The sequence below is a fragment of the Zalophus californianus genome, chromosome 15 (assembly GCF_009762305.2).
Source record: "Zalophus californianus isolate mZalCal1 chromosome 15, mZalCal1.pri.v2, whole genome shotgun sequence".
Taxonomy (NCBI): domain Eukaryota; kingdom Metazoa; phylum Chordata; class Mammalia; order Carnivora; family Otariidae; genus Zalophus; species Zalophus californianus.
Genome location: NC_045609.1, coordinates 29,817,841 through 29,842,701, shown reverse-complemented (window position 1 = coordinate 29,842,701; position 24,861 = coordinate 29,817,841). Strand labels below are relative to the sequence as shown.

At 39.1% G+C, this 24,861-nt stretch overlaps 1 protein-coding gene across 10 annotated transcripts in view; it reads left to right on the top strand.

Moving 5' to 3' along the window:
• Positions 1-5,031: 5,031 nt before the first annotated feature.
• The window catches only part of RUFY2 (RUN and FYVE domain containing 2), a 48,572-nt gene continuing 28,742 nt past the window's right edge, over positions 5,032-24,861 (top strand). For 2 of the 10 annotated variants that reach the window (XM_027596886.1, XM_027596885.2), the window contains exons 1-8: positions 5,338-5,623; positions 7,132-7,305; positions 11,873-11,990; positions 15,910-16,011; positions 17,777-17,900; positions 18,078-18,136; positions 19,112-19,177; positions 22,663-22,732. In XM_027596886.1, the coding sequence (XP_027452687.1) occupies positions 5,419-5,623; positions 7,132-7,305; positions 11,873-11,990; positions 15,910-16,011; positions 17,777-17,900; positions 18,078-18,136; positions 19,112-19,177; positions 22,663-22,732 (918 nt within the window). In that variant the 5' untranslated portion in view covers positions 5,338-5,418. Of the gene's footprint in view, positions 5,191-5,247; positions 5,286-5,337; positions 5,624-5,715; positions 6,310-6,510; positions 6,896-7,131; positions 7,306-11,872; positions 11,991-15,909; positions 16,012-17,776; positions 17,901-18,077; positions 18,137-19,111; positions 19,178-22,662; positions 22,733-24,861 lie in introns of those variants that run through there. The other 8 variants (XM_027596879.1, XM_027596884.2, XM_027596881.2 and 5 more) reach the window with 8 other exon arrangements.

The following is a 24,861-nucleotide window of genomic DNA, read 5'->3' as shown; positions in this document are numbered from 1 at the left end:
AGACAACAAGAGAGAGAACACAAGTAGGGGGAGTGGGAGAGGGAGAAGCAGGCTTCCCACTGAGCAGGGAGCCCGATGCGGGGCTCGATCCCAGGACCTTGGGACCACGACCCAAGCCGAGGCAGATGCTTAATGACTGAGCCACCCAGGCACCCCGGTATATCCCTGTTATCACCTATTGTTCATATGCCCCCTTTGTTTTGAGACACTACTCAGTTGTCTCAATTTTTTGAATAAAGAAAGTTTTGTAAATCAGAATTACCTCAAAGTGCTTAGTTAAGTATATAGTGACCAATTTTAACCTCAGTGTATCCATCTTTGGTTGGGGGGCAGATATCTCTTTCTCTCAAAAGTTTTTTCTTTTTTTAAATGAATGTGAAATATGTTAAAATTGTTTCTACCTCATGTTTTTTAAAAATTACTTGCAGTTTTTTATTAAATAAATCATTTTCTATTATGCCTTAGTGTGTCAGTTATTAATCTTGAATAATAATTAAGTTCAGGGTTGTCCAGCAATTTTTCAAGTAGTAAAAAGTCAAATGTTGATAATGTTCTAAAGCTGCATATAAGTACTATTATAATAGCATAAAAATGAAAATCTTTTTTTTGGCAGGGAAAAAATCTGAAAAGGCTTTTTGGAGAAGGTAACATTAAAGTCTGGTAAAGACTGAATAGAATTGCATAAATTGTAATGGAGGAATAGACAAATCTAGATAGAGGGTACAACAAATGGGAAAAGGAAAAGACATGTACAGGGAACAGCAAAAATAATTTAGCATAGTTACAAGAAATATCCAAGGAAGTATGAGAGGCCATGGATTACAACCCATGGTTCCCAACCTATTACTGGCACATGAAAGCAATGTTAATAGGTTGCAACAAGCTTTGTTTTCAGTGGAATAGAGTGAAAAATATTAGGGTGTATCACATGTAAAAAATACACAAAAGTAGAATAAAATAGTGAACTTATATACCCATCACCCATATTCAATAGGTAGAAGATTTTGCTGCAGTTGTTTTCTCAACACCCTTTTTTTCCCTTTGCTGAGATGTTTCAAAGCAAACTCTAGGTATCACTTAATTTCACCGTTATATTTCAGTATGTGATGAGCTTTTGAAAAATAGTATTTTTTTTAAAGATTTTCTTTATTCATTCGAGGGCGCCTGGGTGGCTCAGTTAGTTAAGCGACTGCCTTCGGCTCAGGTCATGATCCCGGAGTGCCGGGATCGAGTCCCGCATCGGGCTCCCTCCTCAGCGGGGGGTCTGCTTCTCCCTCTGACCCTCTTCCCTCTCGGGCTCTGTCTCTCATTCTCTCTCTCTCAAATAAAAAAAAAATAAAGATTTTATTTATTCATTCGAGATAGAGAGAGAGCATGAGCAGGGGGAGAGGCAGAAGCAGACTCCCCACTGAGCCAGGAGCCAGACGTGGGGCTTGATCCCAGGACCCTGGGATCATGACCTGAACCGAAGGCAGACGCTTAACCATCTGAGCCACCCAGGTGGTCCCCAAAACAGTATTTTTGTTACATGATGATACTAGTGAGTTTAAAAACCTAGATTGTTAGCTTTAGTAAATTCAGGGCTCAGAATAGATTAATATTCTACTTTAACCCTGTTCATTTAGTTTAAACATAGGCATTAAATTCCAATTCTGTTCAACATAAGGAGACTGGAGTATCCAGCAAGTGTATATTTTGGAATTTAAGAATATCTACGTCAAAGGGAGAATTTATTTATTTATTTACTTGCTTGCTTTAAATAAAACTGGTTTATTGATGAGTTAAATTTCTTTCCTACTTTTTACCTGTGAAGTCACTGGAGGAAAAGCAATCTAGGAAATAAAACTCTTTTCCTTTGTTCATGGTTCTATAAAGTAAATATATACTTAATTTTATTTGCTTTTTTAAATGTATGTAAAATACAAATACTTTCTTTTTTACCCATCATTTGGAGAAGAAAAATGAACAAGTCAGTCATATTTCAATGTTTAAGAGCAAGATGGAAGGGGTTAGACATGCAATGAGTTTTAGACTCCTTGAAACACTAAAAACCTACATTTTGTGATTATGGAAATCAACGCTACTTTTGTATTGGTTCAAATTCTGGTTCTGTCACTTAGTTTTTCTGAAGTCATTTAACCTTTCAGAGGTTAGTTTAATCTGCAAAGTGGAGACAGTTCCATCCTCATGGGGTGGTTTTGAAAATGAAAAGACTTTGGCCTAGGAACTGATATATAATTACATGCTCACTGATACTAGAGGGAGTATGGAAGGTCAGTGGTGAGAGGATAATGGGATAGTTGGCTATACTTGTGGAAAAAATGAAGTTTGATCCTGTTCCACACCATTCACTAAAATCAATTCTGGGTGCAGTAACAGGCCTAAATATGAAAGATAAAGCTTGTAACTTTTTTTAAAAGATTTTATTTACTACCCCTGAAACAAATAATACATTATATGTTAAGTAAAAAATTTAAAAAAGTTTACTTATAGAGAGAGAGACCATGAGGGGGGAGGGCCGAGGGAGAGGTAAAGGGAGAGAATCTCCATAGACTCCCTGCTGAGTGTGGGAGCCCAACAGCAGGGTGCTCCATCTCATGACCCTGAGATCATGACCTGAGCCAAAATCAATTGGATGCTCAACCTACTGAGCCACCCAGGCGTCCCGCCCATGAATTTAAAGAAAGGCAGACCTTATTTTCAGTTATTCCTTTTTTTTAAAAGATTTTATTTATTTATTTGAGAGAGAAATTTAAATAAAAGGAATAAATTTATTTAAATTTAAATAAAATTTAAAGATTTTATTTATTTGAAAGAGAGAGAGAGAATGAGAGAGAGCATGAGAGGGAAGAGGGTCAGAGGGAGAAGCAGACTCCCCGCCAAGCAGGCAGCCTGATGTGGGACTCAATCCCGGGACTCCAGGATCATGACCTGAGCCGAAGGCAGTTGCTTAACCAACTGAGCCACCCAGGCACCCTATTTTCAGTTATTCTAAATTATATGCTCTAACAACTCTCTTGGACATTGGCATAAGGAAATATATACAACTTTGAAACACCCCAACCTGGAACTTCTCTTGGACATGGATGATGTTAACAAAAGAAACAAGTAAAAAAATTTATGGTGTTACCCCATTTGTGAAAAGTTTATAAACAGATAAAAATAAATTACATGGTTTAGGGGCAGATACTTGCAAGGCAGAAAACAGAAAAGCAAGGAAACGATTCTCATAAAAGCCAGAATGGTATTTACCTCAAGGGGGATGGTGAGTAGTGGCTAGGGGTAGTTCCCAAGGACGATGGCTCCCTCCTGTGCTCAGTTTATCTGGTGGTGGTCACCCAGCTGTTCACTTTATAATGATTCTTTAAACTATGTAGAGAGCAAGGTGGAGTCATTTATGTCAAGCAAGGGCCCGGGTCAAGCAATGACCAAGCACTTAAGGGTACTGCACTAATCAGATACCCACACCAAGACCAACACCAGCTGATGGTACCCCAGAACCGATAACACGCTGAAGCAGAGGAGCTCTGCAGGGACCCGAGACTGATTAAATCCTTTTTTAAAAAGGGAGGTTTTGGGTTGTTTTTGTTTTGTTTTTTATAGGCCAGCAGATTTATTCTTTTTAAAATTTTGTTAAATTAAAAATTTTTTTTATTATGTTCACTTAGCCAACATATAGTACATCATTAGTTACAAAGGGAGGATTTTTTTAGCAAACTGTCATACTCCTCAGACACCCTCTATGTCTGACTGCTCAAAAAAGGCAGCTGCCGGGGCGCCTGGGTGGCTCAGTCGGTTAAGCAGTTCTGCCTTAGGCTTGGGTCATGATCCCTGGATCCCAGGATCAAGTCCTTCCTCCAGCTCCCTGCTCACTGGGGAGCCTGCTTCTCCCTCTCCCTCTGTCTGCCTCTCCCCGTTCGTGCGCTCGTCACTCTCCCTCTGTCAAATAAAATAAAATATTAAAAAAAAAAATAAAAAGGTAGCTACGGCTGAAGGCTCTGCTTAATTGATCAGAACAGAACTTAATAAGCAGTAAGTGCCTGGAGGTGACCCTGACAAGACGACGCCTTACCTCAGCTGGGCACCCACAGACTAACTTGTTCAGTTCCTTAACTTCCTACTCCGTTATCTTTTGTTGTGTGACTTGTGTTCTGCTTTGTGTGCCTAGGAAGAAGCCAAGTTAATCACATGGTGAAATGTCATTGACTTTGAAATCCTGAACTTGCTTTATAATTATGTTAACCTTGCTTTGTGACTGAATAAAGCTGACATTGTGGAGAGGAGACTCGAATGTGTGCACCTTCATAGCCTGCTCATTACAGTTTGTTTTATACTTTTTTTCTCCATGTATCATTATCTCACAGTAAAGAAAATTAAAAAACCAAAAGAGGTAAAGAAACATAAAACTACTGGCTGAGGTGATGAAGAGAAAAAGAGCCGAAATATCTCAGTCTTTCTAGCTCAGCCACTGTCTTAACAATTGCTAATTACGTAATAGCTTACTTTTCCCCAAAGTGATATAGCTTAACCTAGTGTCATCTGACCACGAGGGTTTTTTTTCCTCCCTGAAATGAGAAAAGGCTAGCTTTATCTCTACACGTCTGTCCCTTGATAAGTGCGGCCCTTCCCACTGCCCGTGCATTTACTGGTTTAAATGCCGTGCTAGGGCTGCCTAGTTGCAGCAGGTGTCTGCCCCCTGTTAATTGCTTCAGGTTTTCTAAATTCCTTTGCTCCCCTAAGACCTTGTGGAGCGTGAAGGGAAGCGGTCAGGTGTATCAGATGAACCCCGCCGCCGCGTGGACGAAAACGTTCGCACGCGCATCCCGTGGCAAGACAGCCCCAGCGCCCCGGCGAAGCCCCCGGGTGAGAGGTCGGTGGTCCGACCAGGGCCGGGCCTCCGGCTCCTCACACGCGAGGTCTCCTTCACGCTCCTCTTCCTTCTCCTTCCGGTCCAGCTGGACGCGAGGAGGCCTGGCGAGGGCGGGTTTCTCTCCTGCCGGTTGCAGGCCCCGCGGCCCCCCGCCCCACTCGCGGCGCCGCGGGATCGCCCGGGCGTCCTCCCGCCGCCGGGAGCGCTGTGGGCCGCGGCGGGCCTGGTGGCAGACGCCGTGGCGGCCGCCGCGCGCCTGAAGGAAGCTGCTGGCGGGGCCCAGGGCGTCTCCGCCCGAGACCGTGCCGCCGCCGCCATGGGTAAGGGGAGCGGACCGAGAGGGGACGCCCCGCTCTCCGTCCGAGGCTGAAGGCCGCGGCCGGGCGAGGACTGGTGGTGGGCACCGAGACCTCGGGTAGCAACTGGAGCCCGAACCCGGGCCTGGGGCTGGGCGGGGGCAGCGGGGGACTCGGGGGCGCCCGGGGTCGCCATGGCAACGCGCGGCCGCCCCCCGTTTCTTCAGGTTCCCGCCCCGGTTCTAGGGCCTAATGGCCGAGGGCTCGCGGTCCGACGGCTTCCAAGGGGCGAAGACAGGGCCGGCCGGGGGGCCGCTCCCGGTTCGGTGGAGCAGTCGGGGACGGGCGATGACTTTTCAGGTTTGGGGGTGGCGGAGGGAAGACGCGTCTCAGGTTTTGGCCTGGATGCCGGAAGCCGAGGGCGGGAGAGGTGCAGCGATGCCGCGCAGGACCCCGGGTGAGCCCTCCGCGGGGGTCCTTGGGCGCCCCGAGCCCTTTGGGCAGCCTTGCTGCGGGGAGGAAGGGAGGCAGAGAGGGGGCTCCAGGCCCGGGCGAAATGCGGGGACTGGCCCTTGGCCTTGTTGGGGCTGCGATCGGCACGACACATCTGCGAGCCCGGGCGGGGTGCGGCCGGCGTGTAAACGCTCCTGGGGCGAGGAAGCTGCCGGCCCCCAGCACGGACCCGCCTCGGAACAGCTGCAGATGCGCCCTTTGTCTGCTTGTCGCATCGCAAGTCACGGATCGTAATGGGCACTGTTAAGAAAAAGGATTGGTACAGATTATGAAACATCAAGTAGTTCCCCCCCGCCCCCGAAAAAAGAGGGAATCATACGACGATGCAGATTTGAAGGAATGATGTGTGTGCAGATTTTCCACCAGCTAGCTTGGTCATAGAGATTGTGGCTGTTTGCATTTTTAGTTGCTTAGGATTCCGTGTCAGGCTTCGCGCTTAGCTATCAGCTCAGAACTCGAATACTAGATAATTGGGAACCCTGGACTTTTGTTCAGTGAAGGAAAAACACTTGGTTCACTTGGACTAGTACATTTGCCAGAGATTATGAAACGTTATACTAAGTGCTTCATTTTTCTGCACTTCATTTTGTCATCTGTTTGCTGAAACTATTCCTGCCAGTCACAGCAATGGTGAGAATATGCGGGAACATCTGAATTTCTAAGTTACCTAAGGATGGAATTTGTGGGAAAGAAAAAAATAGCTTTTTGTGATTTGAAAGTATCAATTACTAATCAGTTTTTCTTTTTTTTAAGTGCATCTATTAACTTAGTTTTTGACTGAATCAGCTGTGTGGGCAAGGAACTTAAATGTGAAACAGGACTGCTTTTATTTCCTCTGGGAAAATGAAGGAGTTATGCAATACAGAATTACAGTTGCAGTGAGAAAAGATGGAAAGAGGGTTAAAATGAGTGAAAGAATTGAATGGCTTCTCCTGTATTCCTTTATTTGTCGGTGTGTTTTAACCCATCATGTTTATGGATGATACTGTAATCTTGGAATTGTAACCACCTTTTATTTCCAGTTTATTCTGAACGTTTTTTGCCTTGAGATTCATCCTTGGAGCGTGCCTGCTGTCCACCTTTTGTACGAGACTCTTAAATATGTTGTTTATTACTCCAATTTTATCTCCACAAAAAGTAAAAAACAAAAACAAAAAACCTCGTTCTCTTTGAAGACGTACCACAAAAGTAAAATAAATACCAGAAAATAACCAAGGTGCAAGATCTTGAGAATAATTCATAAACTTTGTCTGGGGTGGGCATGGTAGTGTTCTGTGGTATGTGTGAGAGAGACATAAAGAGAAGTTACGTAGGGGTGTGGATTAGTTAGGGAGACTAATTTGTCAACCAAGAAAAAACAAACCATTGTTTTTATAGGGGAATGAAAGGGTTTGTGTATTTTTTAATGTCATGTCTTGCAAATGATGTTGGACTCCTTTCTTGTGCTTTCAGCTACAAAAGACCCCACAGCTGTAGAGAGAGCAAACTTGTTAAACATGGCTAAATTGAGTATCAAAGGACTCATTGAATCTGCTCTAAGCTTTGGCCGCACTTTGGATTCTGACTATCCCCCCTTGCAGCAGTTCTTTGTTGTTATGGAACATTGTCTGAAACACGGTCTTAAAGGTATCCTGAGATTTTAAAAAACTAAGTTTAGAATTCCACTATTTCCATCTTAAACATCCTTGAAAATGTGTATTTGTTGAGACCATAATTGTTACTTTACCTTTAAAATTACGGGGTGGGTTGGTTTGGGGAGAGAATAGCCTACTGCTTTATGTTTTCTAATAAGTTGTCTTCAGAGAATGCCTAGTTAGTGTTTTGTAAAAACATTTGATTTTTCATTTTTTCTCAATATACTCTGAACTGATTTCTATTTTCTAGGACAGTTAGAGTTATTTAAAAATTTTTAAGCTTAGTGATTCCAATATGAAGTCTTATTACTAGTTTGAGCCCTATTGAACAAATAAGTAAAACAATTGTTGAAATATAAACCTCGTTGGCCCCCTGGAATGTATCTAGAAAGACTGTCTTTTGGATTGTTGTAGAAATGTAAGCGCTCCCTGGGAATGATGATAATACTGGATATTTTCTTCTACACAGTTGGCACTGATTTATCATTTCATGTAAAATGTTTGTGTTAGGGCGCCTGGGTGGCTCAGATGGGTAAGCTTCTGCCTTCGGCTCAGGTCATGATCTCAGAGTCCTGGGATCGAGTCCCGCATCAGGCTCCCTGCTCCTTGGGAGCCTGCTTCTCCCTCTGCCTCTCTATCTCATGAATAAATAAAATCTTAATAAATAAATAAACAAATGTTATAAAAAAAAATGTTTGTGTTAGATTTAGTTATTATACATTGTATAATTGTTTTGTGTTTTTTTTTTTTTAAGATTTTTATTTTTTTGACAGACACAGCAAGAGAGGGAACACAGCAGGGGGAGTGGGAGAGGGAGAGAGAAGCAGGCTTCCCGCTGAGGAGGGAGCCCGATGTGGGGCTCTATCCCAGGACACTGGGATTGTGACTTGAGCCGAAGGCAGACGCTTAACGACTGAGCCACCCAGGCGCCCCTATAATAACTGTTCTTTTACTTAATTGTAAAAACAGTTGTTAGTTTTGGTGTCTAGTTCTTTTGATCAGCTGTGTGGAGGGCTATGTAAGAGTTTATTTTTTTTAAAGATTTTATTTATTTGAGAGAGAAAGTGAGAGAGAGAGAGAGAGCGAGCCCAAGAGGGGGTAGGGTCAGAGGGAGAAGCAGACTCCCTGCCGAGCAGGGAGCCCGATGCGGCACTCGATCCCGGGACTCCAGGATCATGACCTGAGCCGAAGGCAGTCGCTTAACCAACTGAGCCACCCAGGCGCCCCTCTGTAAGAGTTTATACTAAAGTGACTGTTCTAAAGCTAAAAGAAGCTTGGTTCCTTGTGGGTATACTAGGAACCTGAGTAAGTTGGGAAGGCCCAGAAGTTCTGACTAAGGTACATGAAAGTGGGAGTAAATGTAAACAGCACAAAAGGAGATTTACATAAACATGGTTTTAATAAAATGTACTGCCAAAGGAGCCTTGGCATCAAAATTTGAGAAACCCTATGTGATGTTATTACTCATTTCTTTGTTTTTTTTTTTTTTCCACTAGTGTCAAATGATCCTTTATTGAGACATTTTCCTTTGTAGTTAACTAGCTGGGCATTCCACCGCACCACTGTTGATGTCATCTATGATGTCACGAGGGTGGCGGCCATCTTTTTTTTAAATTGAAATTTTTTATTGAGATATAATTAACATTAGTTTCAGGTACACAACATAATGATTTGGCATTTTTATGTATTGCAAAATGATCACAGTAAGTCTAGTCAATAATCCATCACTGTACACAGTTAAAATTTTTTTTCTTATAAACTTTTAATATGTACTCTCCTAGCAACTTTCAGATATACAACAGTATTAACTGTAGTCCTCATGCTGTACATTACATCCTTATGACTTATTTATTTGATATCTGGAAGTTTATACCTTTTGACCACCTTTACCCATTTCCTCTTGCCCGCGCCCTCTGCCAGCCATCAGTCTGTTTGTTCTCTGTATTTGCATTTGGGTTTTGTTTTGTTTTGTTTTATTTTTTTTTTAAAGATTTTATTTATTTATTTGACAGAGAGATACGTACGTAATGAGAGAGGGAACACAAGCAGTGGGAAAGGGAGAAGCAGGCTTCCCTCCAGGCAGGAAGCCCTATGTGGGGCTCGATCCTAGGACCCTGGGATCATGACCTGAGCTGAAGGCAGAGGCTAACTGAGCCACCCAGGAGCCCCTTGTTTTGTTTTTTTAGATTCCACTATTTAATTGAAGACAAAGTAATTTTTAAAAAATTATATAATGGTGAAATCTACTCTTTGTACATGAATCAAACAACATAGAAATAACCTAGAGCAAAAACCATTTCCTTCATTCTCTTCCGTTCAGTCCCCTAAAGGGAATCCTTGTCATTCTTCTCTTCCATTTTTTTTCTTTTAGTCTGCATAGAATTATGCTATAAGTATTATTATTCTGTGACTTTGTTTAAAATTGATATGGTTTGGAGGTTTTTCCATTTCCATAGAGGCTTTATCACGTTTTTAATGACTCTGTAAAATGCATAGTATATGTATACCAAAACTTAACTGCCCTCCTCTTAATGTACACTTAGGTTGTTTCCAGTTTTTTACCATTAAAATTGTGCTGTTTGTATACTTGTTCTTTAGGATAGGGTTCTTAGGAGTAGAATTACTGGGTCAAAGGATATAAGCAACTGGACTCTATGAAGCCTTCATGGATTTATCAAACATCAGTGGATGTTAGTGTTTGTTTCCCCGCATTTTTGCCTGCTCTTGATATTATCAATTTCTGCTTCTTTCAGTACACCAGGAACTCACCAGTCTGATCTAATAGCCTTAAGGGTTTTTCTGGTTTTAGTTTTAGTTTTTTTTTTTTTTAATTTTTAAAAACATTTAGGGGTGCCTGGGTGGCTCAGTCGTTAAATGTCTGCGTTCGGCTCTGGTCATGATCCCATGGTCCTGGGATCGAGCCCCGCGTCAGGCTCCCTGCTCTGCGAATGCATAGTATATGTATACCAAAACTTACTTAACTGCCCTCCTCTTAATGTACACTTAGGTTGTTTCCAGTTTTTTACCATTAAAATTGTGCTGTTTGTATACTTGTTCTTTAGGATAGGGTTCTTAGGAGTAGAATTACTGGGTCAAAGGATATAAGCAACTGGACTCTATGAAGCCTTCATGGATTTATCAAACATCAGTGGATGTTAGTGTTTGTTTCCCCGCATTTTTGCTTGCTCTTGATATTATCAATTTCTGCTTCTTTCAGTACACCAGGAACTCACCAGTCTGATCTAATAGCCTTAAGGGTTTTTCTGGTTTTAGTTTTAGTTTTTTTTTTTTAATTTTTAAAAACATTTAGGGGTGCCTGGGTGGCTCAGTCGTTAAATGTCTGCGTTCGGCTCTGGTCATGATCCCATGGTCCTGGGATCGAGCCCCGCGTCAGGCTCCCTGCTCTGCGGGAGCCCCGCGTCAGGCTCCCTGCTCTGCGGGAGGCCTGTTCTCCCTCTCCCACTCCCCCTGCTTGTGTTCCCTCTCTAGCTGTGTCTCTGTCAAATAAATTAAAAAAAGAAACCACACATTTAAACATTTTTAAAAATTTTAATAACACCTTGAGTTTTATTTTTATTTATTTATTTAAAGATTTTATTTATTAGAGAGAGCATGAGAGGGGAGAAGGGAGAGGGTCAGAGGGAGAAGCAGACTCCCCACCGAGCGGGGAGCCCAATGTGGGACTTGATCCCGGGACTCCAGGATCATGACCTGAGCTGAAGGCAGTCGCCCAACCAACTGAGCCACCCAGGCGCCCCAATAACACCTTGAGTTTTAGTTTGCTTTTTGAAAAACTTGTTATCTTTGTTTTCCCTTAGGCTGCAGAAATGGAGTTTGCTAAATGATGGCCAAACAGTTAAATTTTAAGCTCTTCCCTGAGTTTAAAATTCCTTTGCTTGACAAAATATCATAAGGCATGTCCTAACAGCCATATCATAGGCTTGTCTTGATGAATCATTGTGAAGCTACTTTGTACTGATTGATTTTTTTTTCCCCCAAGGAAAAATTGCCTATGGTGGTGATTGTCCTTGGGTGGTGCTTATGATAGGCGCCCTTGATCTGCAGGAGATCTGGTCAGTATTAAGAAAGAAATGTATAGTGATTTCATGGTTTTATATCACCTGATTCTCAGTATAAAGTAAGTCACAATTTTTCATGTTAAGAGTAAAATAACTTTTTATTTATCCTTGGTTTATTTAATAAACTGATAAAGATCAACCTGCCAGGGCTGCCAGCCTTTTTATTTTGGTACTGGTAAAGAATAAGGCCCGTTTTTTTTTTTTTTTTTTTTTTTTACTTTAATTACCTGCCTGCATATTTCTGATAAGGAAGAATGGCCAAGCTGCATATTTTCTTTTTTGTTGTTGTTGCATATTTCTGATAAGGAAAAATATTAGGATCCTGATGAACAGGTTCCTGATCCACAGGACTGTGTAGTGGCAAGAGTGGAAGGTCTTTGAATAACTGTATTTTAAGTTAGAAATGTTGAAAATAAAAGGAAGTTATGACAATTTTATATGTTGAAGTTGTATGCCTTATATATACTTTTTTTTTCTCAGTAAGAAAATCATTTTTGAGTTATAACAAAACTATCTGGGGCCCCTTGGAACTGGTGGAAAAGCTGTACCCAGAAGCAGAGGAAATAGGAGCCAGTGTCCGGGATTTACCTGGTCTTAAGTAAGTAAGCTTATTGTTCATTTCTAACCACAGAGATATATTTATTGTTCCTTGAAAGTACTTCACACTCTATTATCTTCTCTCAGCCTTAAGTAGCCTTCTTCCATTCTCTCCTAATAAAATTCTGTTCTTTATAGCTCAGTTCAAATTTCATTTCCTTTATGAAATTTCTCTTAGTCCCTTCAGTAGGAATTAACTGCTTTTTCTTCTATACCCTATCACTATATTCACTCCTTGATTATATCACTTTGATTCTACATTGTATTGCAGGAAACAGCAGGTCCCTTTAAGATAGAATGTATCAATTATGCATTTGTTTCCTGAATGTTAAGCTGGTTTTGCGGTAGTAAGCTAGTTGGCAGCCAATAACTGTTTGTTGAAGACTAGTTTATTTTTATTTATTTACTTTTTAAAAGATTTTATTTATTTGACAGAGAGAGACACAGCGAGAGAGGGAACACAAGCATGGGGAGTGGGGAAGGGAGAAGCAGGCTTCCCACTGAGCAGGGAGCCTGATGCGGGGCTCGATCCCAGGACCCTGGGATCATGACCTGAGCCGAAGGCAGACACCCAAAGACTGAGCCACCCAGGCGCCCCTGAAGACTGATTTAGACTAAATCCAGGGCAAAGGCTCAGGAGATTAGAATTCTCAGATAAGCCATTTATATATATGGGGCTTGTGCAAATTACTTTTCTTTCTCTAAAAATTGGGACCTATAGTGTCACCTGCCCATTTCACTGGACAAATATATATAAAATGTAAAAACTGAATAAAGGCATAAAGGTGTTGTTAAGGTTAAGTTCTTATGCTTTCCTTTAGTTTATCTTAATTCTTGTGAATGAGATAACCTTTTTTTCTTAGCATTTTCTGTCAGATTACCAGTTTGCTTTCTCTTAGCTTTATAATTGAGGGTTTTACAGTTTTTTTTTAAGATTTTTTATTTTGGGGCGCCTGGGTGGCTCAGTTGGTTAAGCAACTGCCTTCGGCTCAGGTCATGATCCTGGAGTCCCGGGATCGAGTCCCGCATCGGGCTCCCTGCTCAGCAGGGAGTCTGCTTCTCCCTCTGACCCTCTTCCCTCTCATGCTCTCTATCTCTCTCATTCTCTCTCTCTCAAATAAATAAATAAAATATTAAAAAAAAAAAGATTTTTTATTTTTGCGAGAGAGAGAGAGAGAGCTCGTGAGAGAGAGCGCGAGAGAGCGCCAGCACACAGGAGCAGGGGGAGGGGCAGAGGGAGAAGCAGAGGAGTCTGATGTGGTACTGGATCCCAGGACCCTGGGATCCTGACTTGAGCTGAAGGGAGATGCTTAACTGAGCCACCTAGGCACCTGAGGGTTTTACATGTTGTAGGGAATATGGTAGTGTTTTCTTTTTTTTAAAGATTTTATTTTTTATTTATTTGACAGAGAGATAGAGAGCACAAGTAAGCAGAGAGGCAGGCAGAGGGAGAGGGAGAAGCAGGCTCTCTGCTGAGCAGGGAGCCCGACTTGGGGCTCGATCCCAGGACCCCAGGATCATGACCTGAGCTGAAGGCAGCCGCTTAACCAACTGAGCCACCCAGGCGCCCTTATGGTAAATGTTTTCTGGCTGTTAACACAACATCCAAATATTTCCAGGTTGTATTTAATTGAATGATAAAAGTAAATGGCTAGTATTTGTTAAGCACTGTCTCAGGGTAATAAAATAATTGGTTTACATGAATTATCTCATTTAGTCCTTACATCAGTCTTACAGGGTAGAGATTATTATAATAATTGCATAGATGTGAAAAATAAAGGTCAGAGGAGTTAACAGTTAAAAAGTGGCAGAGCCAGGATTCAAACCCAGTTTTTAAATTTTATTTTGTTTTTGTAAGTAATCTCTCTGCCCAATGTGGGGCTTAAACTCATGACGCTGAGATCAAGAATTACATGCTTGACTGAGTGAGCCAACCAGATGTCCCTCAAACCTAGTTTTTAGAGTGAAATAGCAAGTCATGTTCACAGCTGATGTTTCTTATAATGGTATATTAGGTGTAGTGATCTTTAGCAAAGACAGAAGAAAAAGGGAATTATAACTCTCAAAAAGAGAAATATAAGAAGGGGCACCTGGCTGGCTCAGTTGGTAGAGCATGTGCCTCTTTATCTCTCAATTGTGAGTTCAAGCCCCACGTTGAGTATAGAGATTACTTTAAAAATAAAATCTTAAAGGGGCGCCTGGGTGGCTCAGTCAGTTGAGCATCTATCTGCCTTCGGCTCAGGTCATGATCCCAGCGTCCTGGGATCGAGCCCCGCATTGGGCTCCCTGCCTGGTGGGAAGCCTGCTTCTCCCTCTCCCACTCCCCCTACTTGTGTTCCCTCCCTCTCTGTCAAATAAATAAGTAAAATCTTAAATCTTTAAAAAAGAGAAATATAAGATTTGGTCATTTTAATATGAAAATATATGTTCAAATTGTTTTTAAAAAGCCTAACTCTTCAAAAGTAAAAAATGTTTTCTGAACGATGGTATTCATTCAACTGCTAAACCATAAGAAGCTCATTAGCTGTTAGTAGTGAAGATTAACTTACCTCCTACACTACATGCCAAAACATTCTTTGTATAAGAAAACATAAAAGTGTGAATGATAATCTTTCTCTTTGAAAAACCATACATATTCTGTAAAAGTTGCTTTTACTTTTACTAAATGATAAAATTTAGATAAGAGGTAGGAGATTGAATTTTTTAAGGACAACCCCCTAGAGAAACATTTGAAAAATAACAAGCAACCTGGTGATTTCTTTCTTTTTGATTACCAGCTTAGTGCCCTCCTAGCTTTGTTAGGATTTTTTTTTTTTTTTAGTTTGTTAGGATTTTTAAAATTCAGATATCATGTCAGTTACTTTTTGAAGGCATTATATTGCTTTATTTGATGCATTTTGCATATCCATTTTTTTAATAGGTTTTTTTTTTTTAAGATTTTATTTATTTGACAGAGACACAGCTAGAGAGGGAACACAAGCAGGGGGAGTGGGAGAGGGAGAAGCAGGCCTCCTGCCAAGCAGGGAGCCCGATGTGGGGCTCGATCCCAGGACCCTGGGACCATGACCCGAGCTGAAGGCAGACGCTTTAACGACTGAGCCACCCAGGCGCCCCTTGCATATCAATTTTTAAGACTGATGAATCACAGACTTGTACCTTTGAAACAAATAATACATTTTATGTTAAAAAAAAAAAGTAGGAAGGAAAAAATGAAAGGGGGGAAATCGGAGGGGGAGATGAACCATGAGAGACTATGGACTCTGAGGAACAAACTGAGGGTTCTAGTGGGGAGGGAAGTGGGGGGATGGATTAGCCTGGTGATGGGTATTAAAGAGGGCACATATTGAATGGAGCACTGGGTGTTATACTCAAACAATGAATCATGGAACAACACATCAAAAACTAATGATATAATGAATGGTGATTATCATAACATAATAAAATAAAATTAAAAAGTTTTTTAAAAATCTTAAGAAAAAAGTAACCTCTACACCCAGTGTGGGTCTTGAACTCACAATCTGCAGATTAAAAAATCACATGCTCTACTGACTAAGCCAGCCAGGTACACCTTACGTATTCATCTTTAGACAGTTAAGTCCATTCCGTCAAAATATTTCTTGTAGAGATAATCCTCAGTATTTAGAGCGTCATTTCTTCCAAGGCATAAAAGATACCTAGATGTCCTGTAGGTGCCGGTTTACCTTAGATACTTAAATAGCTCCCAGGGATTGGTTTGCATGCTCAATGAGCTGGCTTAAAAAACTGTAGAAACAAAAAAAACAAACCACCTGTAGAAACAGACAAAACCATGATAAATTGCAGTTTTCCTTTATTAATATGAACCTTGACAGAGATAGAATATGTAGTCTCATAATATATGGACTGAGACTGTCTTCTGACCAGTTGGTTTTGCTTTTTAGGACCCCCCTGGGTCGTGCAAGAGCATGGCTTCGATTAGCCCTCATGCAAAAAAAAATGGCTGATTACCTGCGTTGCTTAATTATTCAGAGGGATCTCTTAAGGTTAGTACCATTAAGTCATGTTCATTTCCATTTTTAAAATTTCATTTACATCCTGTTTTCCAAAAAGAATTAAAGATGTACAAAAGGATATATAAAATACAGTAAGATGGCATTAAAAAAAAAGAGCAACAGAGAGAAAATCACGTAGGGACATAACATGGATCAGGAACTAGCCTAAAAACTGAATACCATAAGAAAATTTATTTATATGTTATATTTCTAAGCTAGTTTTATTTTTTTTTCTAAATTACAGTTAATTCTACAAATAAAAATATGTATTGGAATTGGGAGCTTTAATCTGACAAGTTTCTTTTTATTTTATTTTTTTGAGAGAGGAACATGGTGGGTGGTGCAGAGTCAGAGAGAGAACCCCAAGCAGACTCCCCCAGGGCGGAGCCCACATGGGGCTCGGTCTTACAACCCTGAGATCAAAGTCAAAATCAACAGTCCGACGCTTAACCAACTGAGCCACACAGGCGCCCAATAGGTTTTAGATCCTGAGTGTCTAAGCTGTTGCTTTGTCCGTATTGTGGGCACTTTTTAAACTGTCAACTGAAGGCCAGTGAGTGCTGGCAATTAAGTGGTATAATGAAGATGACTGGAAAACATTAACTTGTTGTTAGTTGACATCGTGCTGAGGTTGGTGGGAAGTCGAGCCTATAAATAGCCTGGTCTATGCACTGACTTTGAAATCTGCTCAATTTCAGGAATACATCTTATCATTTGGACCATTCATTGTTTACCTTTGAAGCTTTTTATTTAACAGGGAACGGATTCATCCTTTTAAAAAATGTAATACTGAACATAGCTGTGATAACACCCCCATTGAAACTTTTGTTTTCAGTATTCTTGAATAAATTGCCTTCATGTAGTAAATATTTAAATAAATAATAGAAGGCCAGATGTTTAAGACAGACTTTCAGAGTACGGTAATCAGTTGTTAGAGGGGGTGGCCCATAGCAGTCCCTCTGTTTGCCCTTATTCTCTTGGAGTGCCTGTCTGATGTTCTGGAGAATCTGGTCATTTTTGGTAGTACTTATGACACTGGTCGTACATCTTGGTTTTCGCATTTGTTAAATGAGAATGACCATACTTTAAGCACAGCAATTTCTCAATAATATTGTGAAGGTCAATTAAAGTTATTAAATAGTACATGGGACTTCTTGAGGAAGGCATGAGACAGTGATAATTAGTCCTATGAATACATAATTGTCAAGTCTTAGTTTTTAGACTGTCCTGTTTCTTTCACAAATCTGAACGTTTTTTAGAATATAGATGTCCTACCATCCTTAATTGATTATTAAGAACACTTGCAATATACATATCAAATACACTGATTTGAACATGGGCTTTGGAAATGTTTCATATGTTCATTCCCTACCTCAGTCTGCATCCCAAGATTCTTAATAAATCCTAGAATTAAAAAGTCAACTCTAATAAAAAGTATTGTAATCAAATCAGTCTTCTGAGAGTCCCAGACATTCCAGGCCTCAGTGATGCCTCTTTTTCTTTTGATCTATATCTCTTTGCTTCTCTTTTCTTTCTCTCAAAATTCCTTTTCCTCTTTAATCTTTCAGTCCCATTCTTTTACTTTGTTTACATGAACATTAACATTTCAAAATGTTTAAGTTATTCACACATAGAAAGGCTAATTTGAAGAGACCAAATTTGTATGGGCTCCATGTTTATATTATGGGGCTGAGATTTTAAAATTTAGTGTTTGAAGTAAATTTGTGTTCTAAGGTTTTTATTTTAATTTCCACAGTGAATTTTATGAGTATCATGCACTAATGATGGAAGAAGAAGGAGCAGTAATTGTTGGGCTCCTGGTTGGCCTGAATGTGATAGATGCTAACCTGTGTGTTAAGGGAGAAGATTTAGACTCACAAGTAAGTGAAGGTGACTCATACCAAATGCAGTGTTTTTAGTTTGTGCTGTTCTCTTGGATCCAGTTGTAAACAGTACTGTTAAACACTAAAGAAAAATTAAGAATGAAATTCAGTTGCATGTTAACTCTACTTCTAATATTTCTCCCCTTTAACTAAAAAGAACATGATTTACTTTAGGTTGGAGTGATTGATTTTTCCATGTATTTAAAGAATGAAGAAGATATTGAAAATGAAAGGTATGATTTTCATAAGTTCTTTCACATGTATTTTTATGTAGCTCTTTACAAATCACCATGAGGTCCATCTATTTATAATGTAGCTTTGTTTTTTGTTTTTTTTTGACAATGTAGTTTTTATTTCCTTATTTTGTGTGTAGTTCCTGCTTTGTTTTATTTAGCTTCCATATACAAGTTTTACAAAGCAAAAATCACATAGAAGGAGGTGGCATTAGTCGGAAGTATGGCTTTTGGTCACTTGTAGTTCCTGAGACCCATTTTAATTGCTGTTTTTTTTTGTGGTAAAAGAGATGAAAGCTTATTATTCACAAGTTTACAAATGCTAGTTTATTCCAAGATCTGTGTTTAAATTTAAAATATACTTATTCCAAATAAGAGAAAGAAAGGATAATTATGTAGCATAATAGAGGTGCTAATTATTGCTACAGTGGCAATCATATCACAAATGTATCACATTAACGTGTATACCTTAAATTTATAGTTATATGTCAAATGTATTTTATTTTTTTAAAGATTTTATTTATTTGACAGAGACAGCGAGAGAGGGAACACAAGCAAGGGGAGTGGGAGAAGGAGAAGCAGGCTTCCCGCCCAGTAGGGAGCCCGATGTGGGGCTCGATCCCAGGACCCTGGGATCATGACCTGAGCCGAAGGCAAACACTTAATGACTGAGCCACCCAGGCGCCCCTGTCAAATGTATTTTAATTAAAAAACATACTGATGCAAGGAGTTCTTAAATATACTTTTTAATGGTATTGTTAAATAGATTACTTGCTAATACTAGACTTAACAAAGGTTATAATTAGTACACAGCCTACTGCTACATTATTATAAAGATTCTTGAAATTTATTTAAAGGCAAGGTAGTGTTTTTTGCCATTATGGTTTTACAACACTTTTAGGCGACATAGACTTTTTTTGGTCCTTCAGTAAATACCTTTCCAACTGACACAAAGCTGCTTTTCCCCCTCTTTAGGGATGTTCAAATTGCTGCCATATTAGACCAGAAGAATTACGTTGAAGAATTAAATAGACAACTGAAGTAAGTATTATGGATACTTGGATATTTGTGACTATTGTCGTAGAGGTTTTCTTCACCCTTTTCAGGTCCACTTTACGCTATTCCTTCCTACTAAACATCTTTGAGAAAGGGTTGAGGGAGTAGAGAATAGAAATTAAGAATACAGAGAATTATTGGAGCTAATTCATTTTCAAAAAATGAGTCAGATTTTCTTTTTATTTTAAGGTTTTATTTATTTATTTGAGAGAGTAGAGCACAAGCAGGGGGAACAGCAGAAGGAGAAGGAGAAGCAGACTCCCTGCTGAGCAGGGAGCCTGACACGGGGCTCAATCCCAGGATCCTGGGATCATAACCTGGGCCGAAGGCAGACGCTTAACTGACTGAGCCACCCAGGCTTCCCAAGAGTCAGATTTTCAGAGAGAACATTTGGAGAATTTAAAAATAGAATTCCTGGGGAGGGGTCAAAGAAATAAAGACAGAATTTCAAACTTATCCCTGTATCCTTGAGAAGAAAAGGTTAGATAGGGTGGAAGTTTATATCATTTTTATGGTTCACAAATTCATTTTTCCTACTTTCAAAGAGTTTCATATGTAAATGTGGCTGTTGCCTCCCATGGTGGGAGTTTTTCCTTATATTTTATTTCCTTATATATGTCACCTGGGCACTGAAGCTGTCAGTGAATACTTGGAAGAATTTCTGAGATCAATATGTAAAATAGTATAGTGTAGTTCTAATAGAAATAAAATGTGAGTCATATAGATAATTAAAAATTTTTAGTAACCACATTAAAAAGGTAAAAAAACATGAAATTAATTTAAAAATATATTTTGTTCAACTCAGTATACCCAAAATATTATTTCAACATGTAATCAGTATAACAATTATTCCTGAGGTATTTTATATTCTTTCTTTGTATTGTCTTCACAAGCCAATGTGTATTTTACAGTTATAGTACATTTTATTTTTATTTTTTTTAAAGATATATTTTTTAAAGATTTTATTTATTTGAGAGAGAGAGAATGAAAGATAGCATGAGAGGGAAGAGGGTCAGAGGGAGAAGCAGACTCCCTGCTGAGCAGGGAGCCTGATGTGGGACTCGATCCCAGGACTCCAGGATCATGACCTGAGCCGAAGGCAGTCGCTTAACCAACTGAGCCACCCAGGCGCCCAGTTATACTACATTTTAGTTTGGACTAGATAGCACAGGTAAAGTGAATAGTATTTGCTACATAGTTAGGAATGGACTGTTCCTATTAATTAAAATGAATTAGCAAAAATGACTCTCTGGGTGATGAAATTATGGATAATTTCTATTTTATTCTTTATACTTTTCTGATTTTCTAAGTTTCGTTCAATAGTCAGAAAATAAAATTAAACATTTTCCCATTTTAGAAAAATAAGCTGTAACTCTTGCTTTCTCTGAAGTTAGGAAATATCTTGTATCATTGTCTTTTTTTTTTAATCACAGAGTTTTAATAAAAGATGTCCTAGGAAATATATGTGTATGTATGTGTGTTTTCTAATTTGTAATTCTGAGATTATATTTCTAAATGCAACTTTGTATTGCTTATTTACTTACTGTTAAAGCTTTATTCACTTTTGGCAACAGGTAATATATTCACATAGTTTGGGGCGCCTGGTTGGCTCAGTTGGTTGAGCGACTGCCTTCAGCTGAGGTCACAATCCTAGGGTCCTAGGATTGAGCCCTGCATCCCCTGCATCTGGCTCCCTGCTCGGCGGGGAGTCTGTTTCTTCCTCTCCCTCTGCCCTGCTCGTGCTTGCTGTCTCTCAAATAAATAAATCTTTAAAAAATATATATATATACTCACATAGTTTAAACTTCAAAAGGAACATGAACAAAAAGCCTCCCTCTTCCTTGATATCCAATCACCTGGTTTCCCTCTTTGGGACTAATTAATAGGTTCTCGTGTATGCCTCCAGAGATACTTTATACAAGCAGACAAGAATATGCATATATTTTCTTAAAGTTCCCTTCCCCTCAGTTTTTTTACACAAAGTAGCATAATTTTTACACTATTCTGTAGTTCACTGTTTTTACCCAACTTTATCTTAGAGTCTGTTCCATTTGGTTCAAGGAGTTTTCTCATTCTCTTTTAAATTATGTGTTTTAAATCATTTATAGCAGTACTAGTGCCTTACTTTTGTACATTTTACGGATTTAAAAATGTTTCATTGTTTTTCCAGTTAGAATGTTTTTGTATATTTAGAGTATTTAAAAAAATGTAGAAAACAGGTAAAAAAATAGAACTCACATATTATCCCTCATTCAAAGAAAACTATTGAGGGTTTATTTTCAAAAGTGCTTTTTCGATTAATATTTTACTGATTCTTACATAAAGGTAGGACAGATATTATTATCTGATTTATAGATAAGGAAACTGGAGCTCAGAAAGGTTTTACAGCTTTCAAGGTGACACAGAAAGAAAAGCGGGGACTCTAACTTTGGTCCTGTGTCTCTTAGTCCCACACCTGTTAAGGTCTCACCATCCGGATACCCTGTTGCTCTTTGTGAAAAACTCAGGTGGTTTCCCTAAGAATGATAATATTTAAAAATGATTTAACATGAATGAAAAAAGATTTGTTTCACCAGTTAAACTAAAATGCCAATATTTATTTCTGAGGCTGGTATAAAATTTGTTTAAATCTATTATAGGTTTTATTGTGATGTAAACAGCATATTATGTTATTAAAGCTTGAGGTGGTAGAAACAAGGCCTTGAAAAACTAAATAAAATGTACAATAATGTCCAGTCTCGTAGATGCCAAGTGAAGTGTGTGCATTTTTGATAACTGTACTTCTGGTGACTGTACCGTTTGAAATACGTTTTTTTATCAAGATTCATAAAAATGCAGAAAAAAATGTACAGTAATGTCCAATCTTGATCAGTTTAAACAAAAATACAAAAAAACCGAGTGCATTCGGCTTAACCTGACTTTTAGCTATATTCTTGAAAGTCAGGGTATTTGCTTAGCTGCTGGTTGTCCAGGTACCTGATGTGAATTTCATATTCACATTTCCCAAACTACAGGTGACTTTAGAGGTCTTTAAGTGATTATGAAAGTGGAGAGTGGAAACAGAATGGGCTTGTGTTGAAGACTGGTGTAAATGCTTATTAAGCCACTTAATTATAAAGTGGATATTTAAAGTTCATCCTTTAAAAGATTTTAAATTTAATTTTAATAATACTTGGTAGTCTTTGTGTGGAATCCATTCCTAAGTATTAAAATTTAAATGTAAGACTCTAAGAAGACAACAAAAAATAATGAGCAGCATCAAGTGGAATTTTAATAGAAATGAGCTTTTTGCTCAGTCTTTATTGCTGTCCTAGCCAAATCTGGTTATCCAACTTAATGAAATTTCCCACACTCAAAAATTCAGGATAGTCGGTGCATGTTAGTTAACATGGTAAGTCCAAGATAACATACCTTTTCTCACTTTTGTGAATTTGTGTGATTTGAATGAGTTTTTTCTTTATTAATTTCAGCAGCACAGTCAGCAGTCTCCATTCAAGAGTTGACTCTTTAGAAAAGTCAAATACTAAGCTGATTGAAGAGGTATTGTAACCCAGCCATGGATAATTTTCTTACATGGACTGAGTATTTGTGATCCTTTTCCATTTTAAGTTGAATACACTAAGTGTGCATGTGCATGGGTGCACATTTTCATCCTTAAATGATGGAATATTTGCAATATAGTTATAATTGATGATTGTAAGTTCTAGAGAAACCACATTTTCTCAGGTAAATTCTCTGGTAAATCTGTGAGTTGTTTGAGATACTCCTAGAAATGAGCCCCAAAGATAACACTCTTACAAGCTCTTCTATAAATAAGCTGCGATTCTCTTTTTAAAATCTGGATGACCTCTATTTAGATAGTGAATCACCTATAGGTAGAAATTCCCATTAAAATGATACCGTTTGTCTTGTTCCACTATTCAGATTACTTTTCTTTACAAGCACCACTACCTGCTTGTGGCCACCCTTTCTCCACCCAGCCAAGTATAAACCTCATCCCGTGTGCTCTGGTTTCCGGCGTTGTCAGAGCGCCTATCTGGTGGTCCCAGACAGGAAGTTTATCTCTGCTCTCTTTTTAATACTGTTTGTAAAGTTGCTTTAGATAAGTTTTTTTTATCAAACCACAGAGTTACTACTTTCTATTTTCAGAATTATTTAGGCTGGAGGAAGAAATCTGTCACGAGTGCTCTGAACCCTACTTTCTGTGTTAATTAAAATTCTTAATTCTTTTAGAACTGGCCTAATTTTTCCAAACCAGGGAGCACATGATTATTTGCATGACTGCAAATGTATCTTTATTTTGATAGTTTGGGCCACTTCATAGTGTTCTGTTTTTTTTTTTTTTAATCATGGTAAGTGTACTCTTTAATCCCCATCACCTATTTCATCCATCCTGCCACCCATCTCCCCTCTGGTAACCATCAGTTTATTCTCTATAGTTGAGTCTGTTTCCTGGTTTCTCTTTTTTTTTTGATTTTGCTCATTTGTTTCTTAAATTCCACACATGAGTGAGATCATACAGTATTTGTCTTTCTCTGACTGACATTTTGCCTAGCATTAAACTCTGTAGCTCTATCCATGTTGTTGCAAATGGCAAGATTTCATTCTTATTCATGGCTGAATAACATTCCATCCACACACTACATCTTCTTTATCCATTCATCTATCAGTGGACACTTGGGCCACTTCCATAGTTTGGCTATTGTAAATAATGCTGCAGTAAACAGGGATGCATGTATCTCTTTGAATTAGTGTTTTTGTATTCTGGGGGTAATACCCAGTAGTGCAATTACTGGATTGTAGGGTAGTTCTGTTTTTAATTTTTTGAGGAAACTCTATACTGTTTTCCACAGTGACTGCACCAGTTTCTATTTCCACCAGTAGTGCACCAAGGGTTCCTTTTTTCCCCCACATCCTCGCCAACACCTGTTGTTTCTTGTGTTTTTGATCTTAGCCATTCTGACAGGGGGCCTTTCATTGTAGTTTTAACTTGCATTTCTCTAATGATGAGTGATGTTGAGCATCTTGTCATGTGTCTGTTGGCCATTGGAACCATTTGGTAGTTTGATAGATTGGGACCATTAGAGCTGCTCTCTAGTTTGTGCTGCTTCTTGGCCTTAGGCACACTGTGAAGTTCAAGTTATATCCCTGATGAAGTGTTCGGAAATTTATTTATAAGCCAACATTGGGGATGATCCCTGCTTTCCTTTCCTGGAATCCCTCTTTTCATTGTAGGCCTCAGAACCAAGCCACTTAGTTTAACTCTGATGGTGAAAAATGTCTCATATTTGTGATGGTCACCCAGTATTCTCTATTTCAGAGGGTGTCCTTTTTGGTTATCATGAAGGTCTGTATCACATTTTCAATGATAGCACAGCCTTCTTATAGATCTTTTATCTTTACACAGGTCTTTACAGTCTTATTGTTTCATGACACTGTATTCAGAACATTCTTAGGTATACATGATATGTTTTAACAATATATTTTGACTAATGAAATACTAGAAATAAGAGTTCAATTTTTTTATTGGTATCTTAGGATAATAGCACATTTTTCTTATGAAAGCTTCTGTAGATGTGAGACATTTGACTAGTTTTAAGCTTTTATATTCTGTTGTTTATAGTGATGATCATAACCTGTAAAGCAAGTATAAGTAAAGGTGTTTAAAA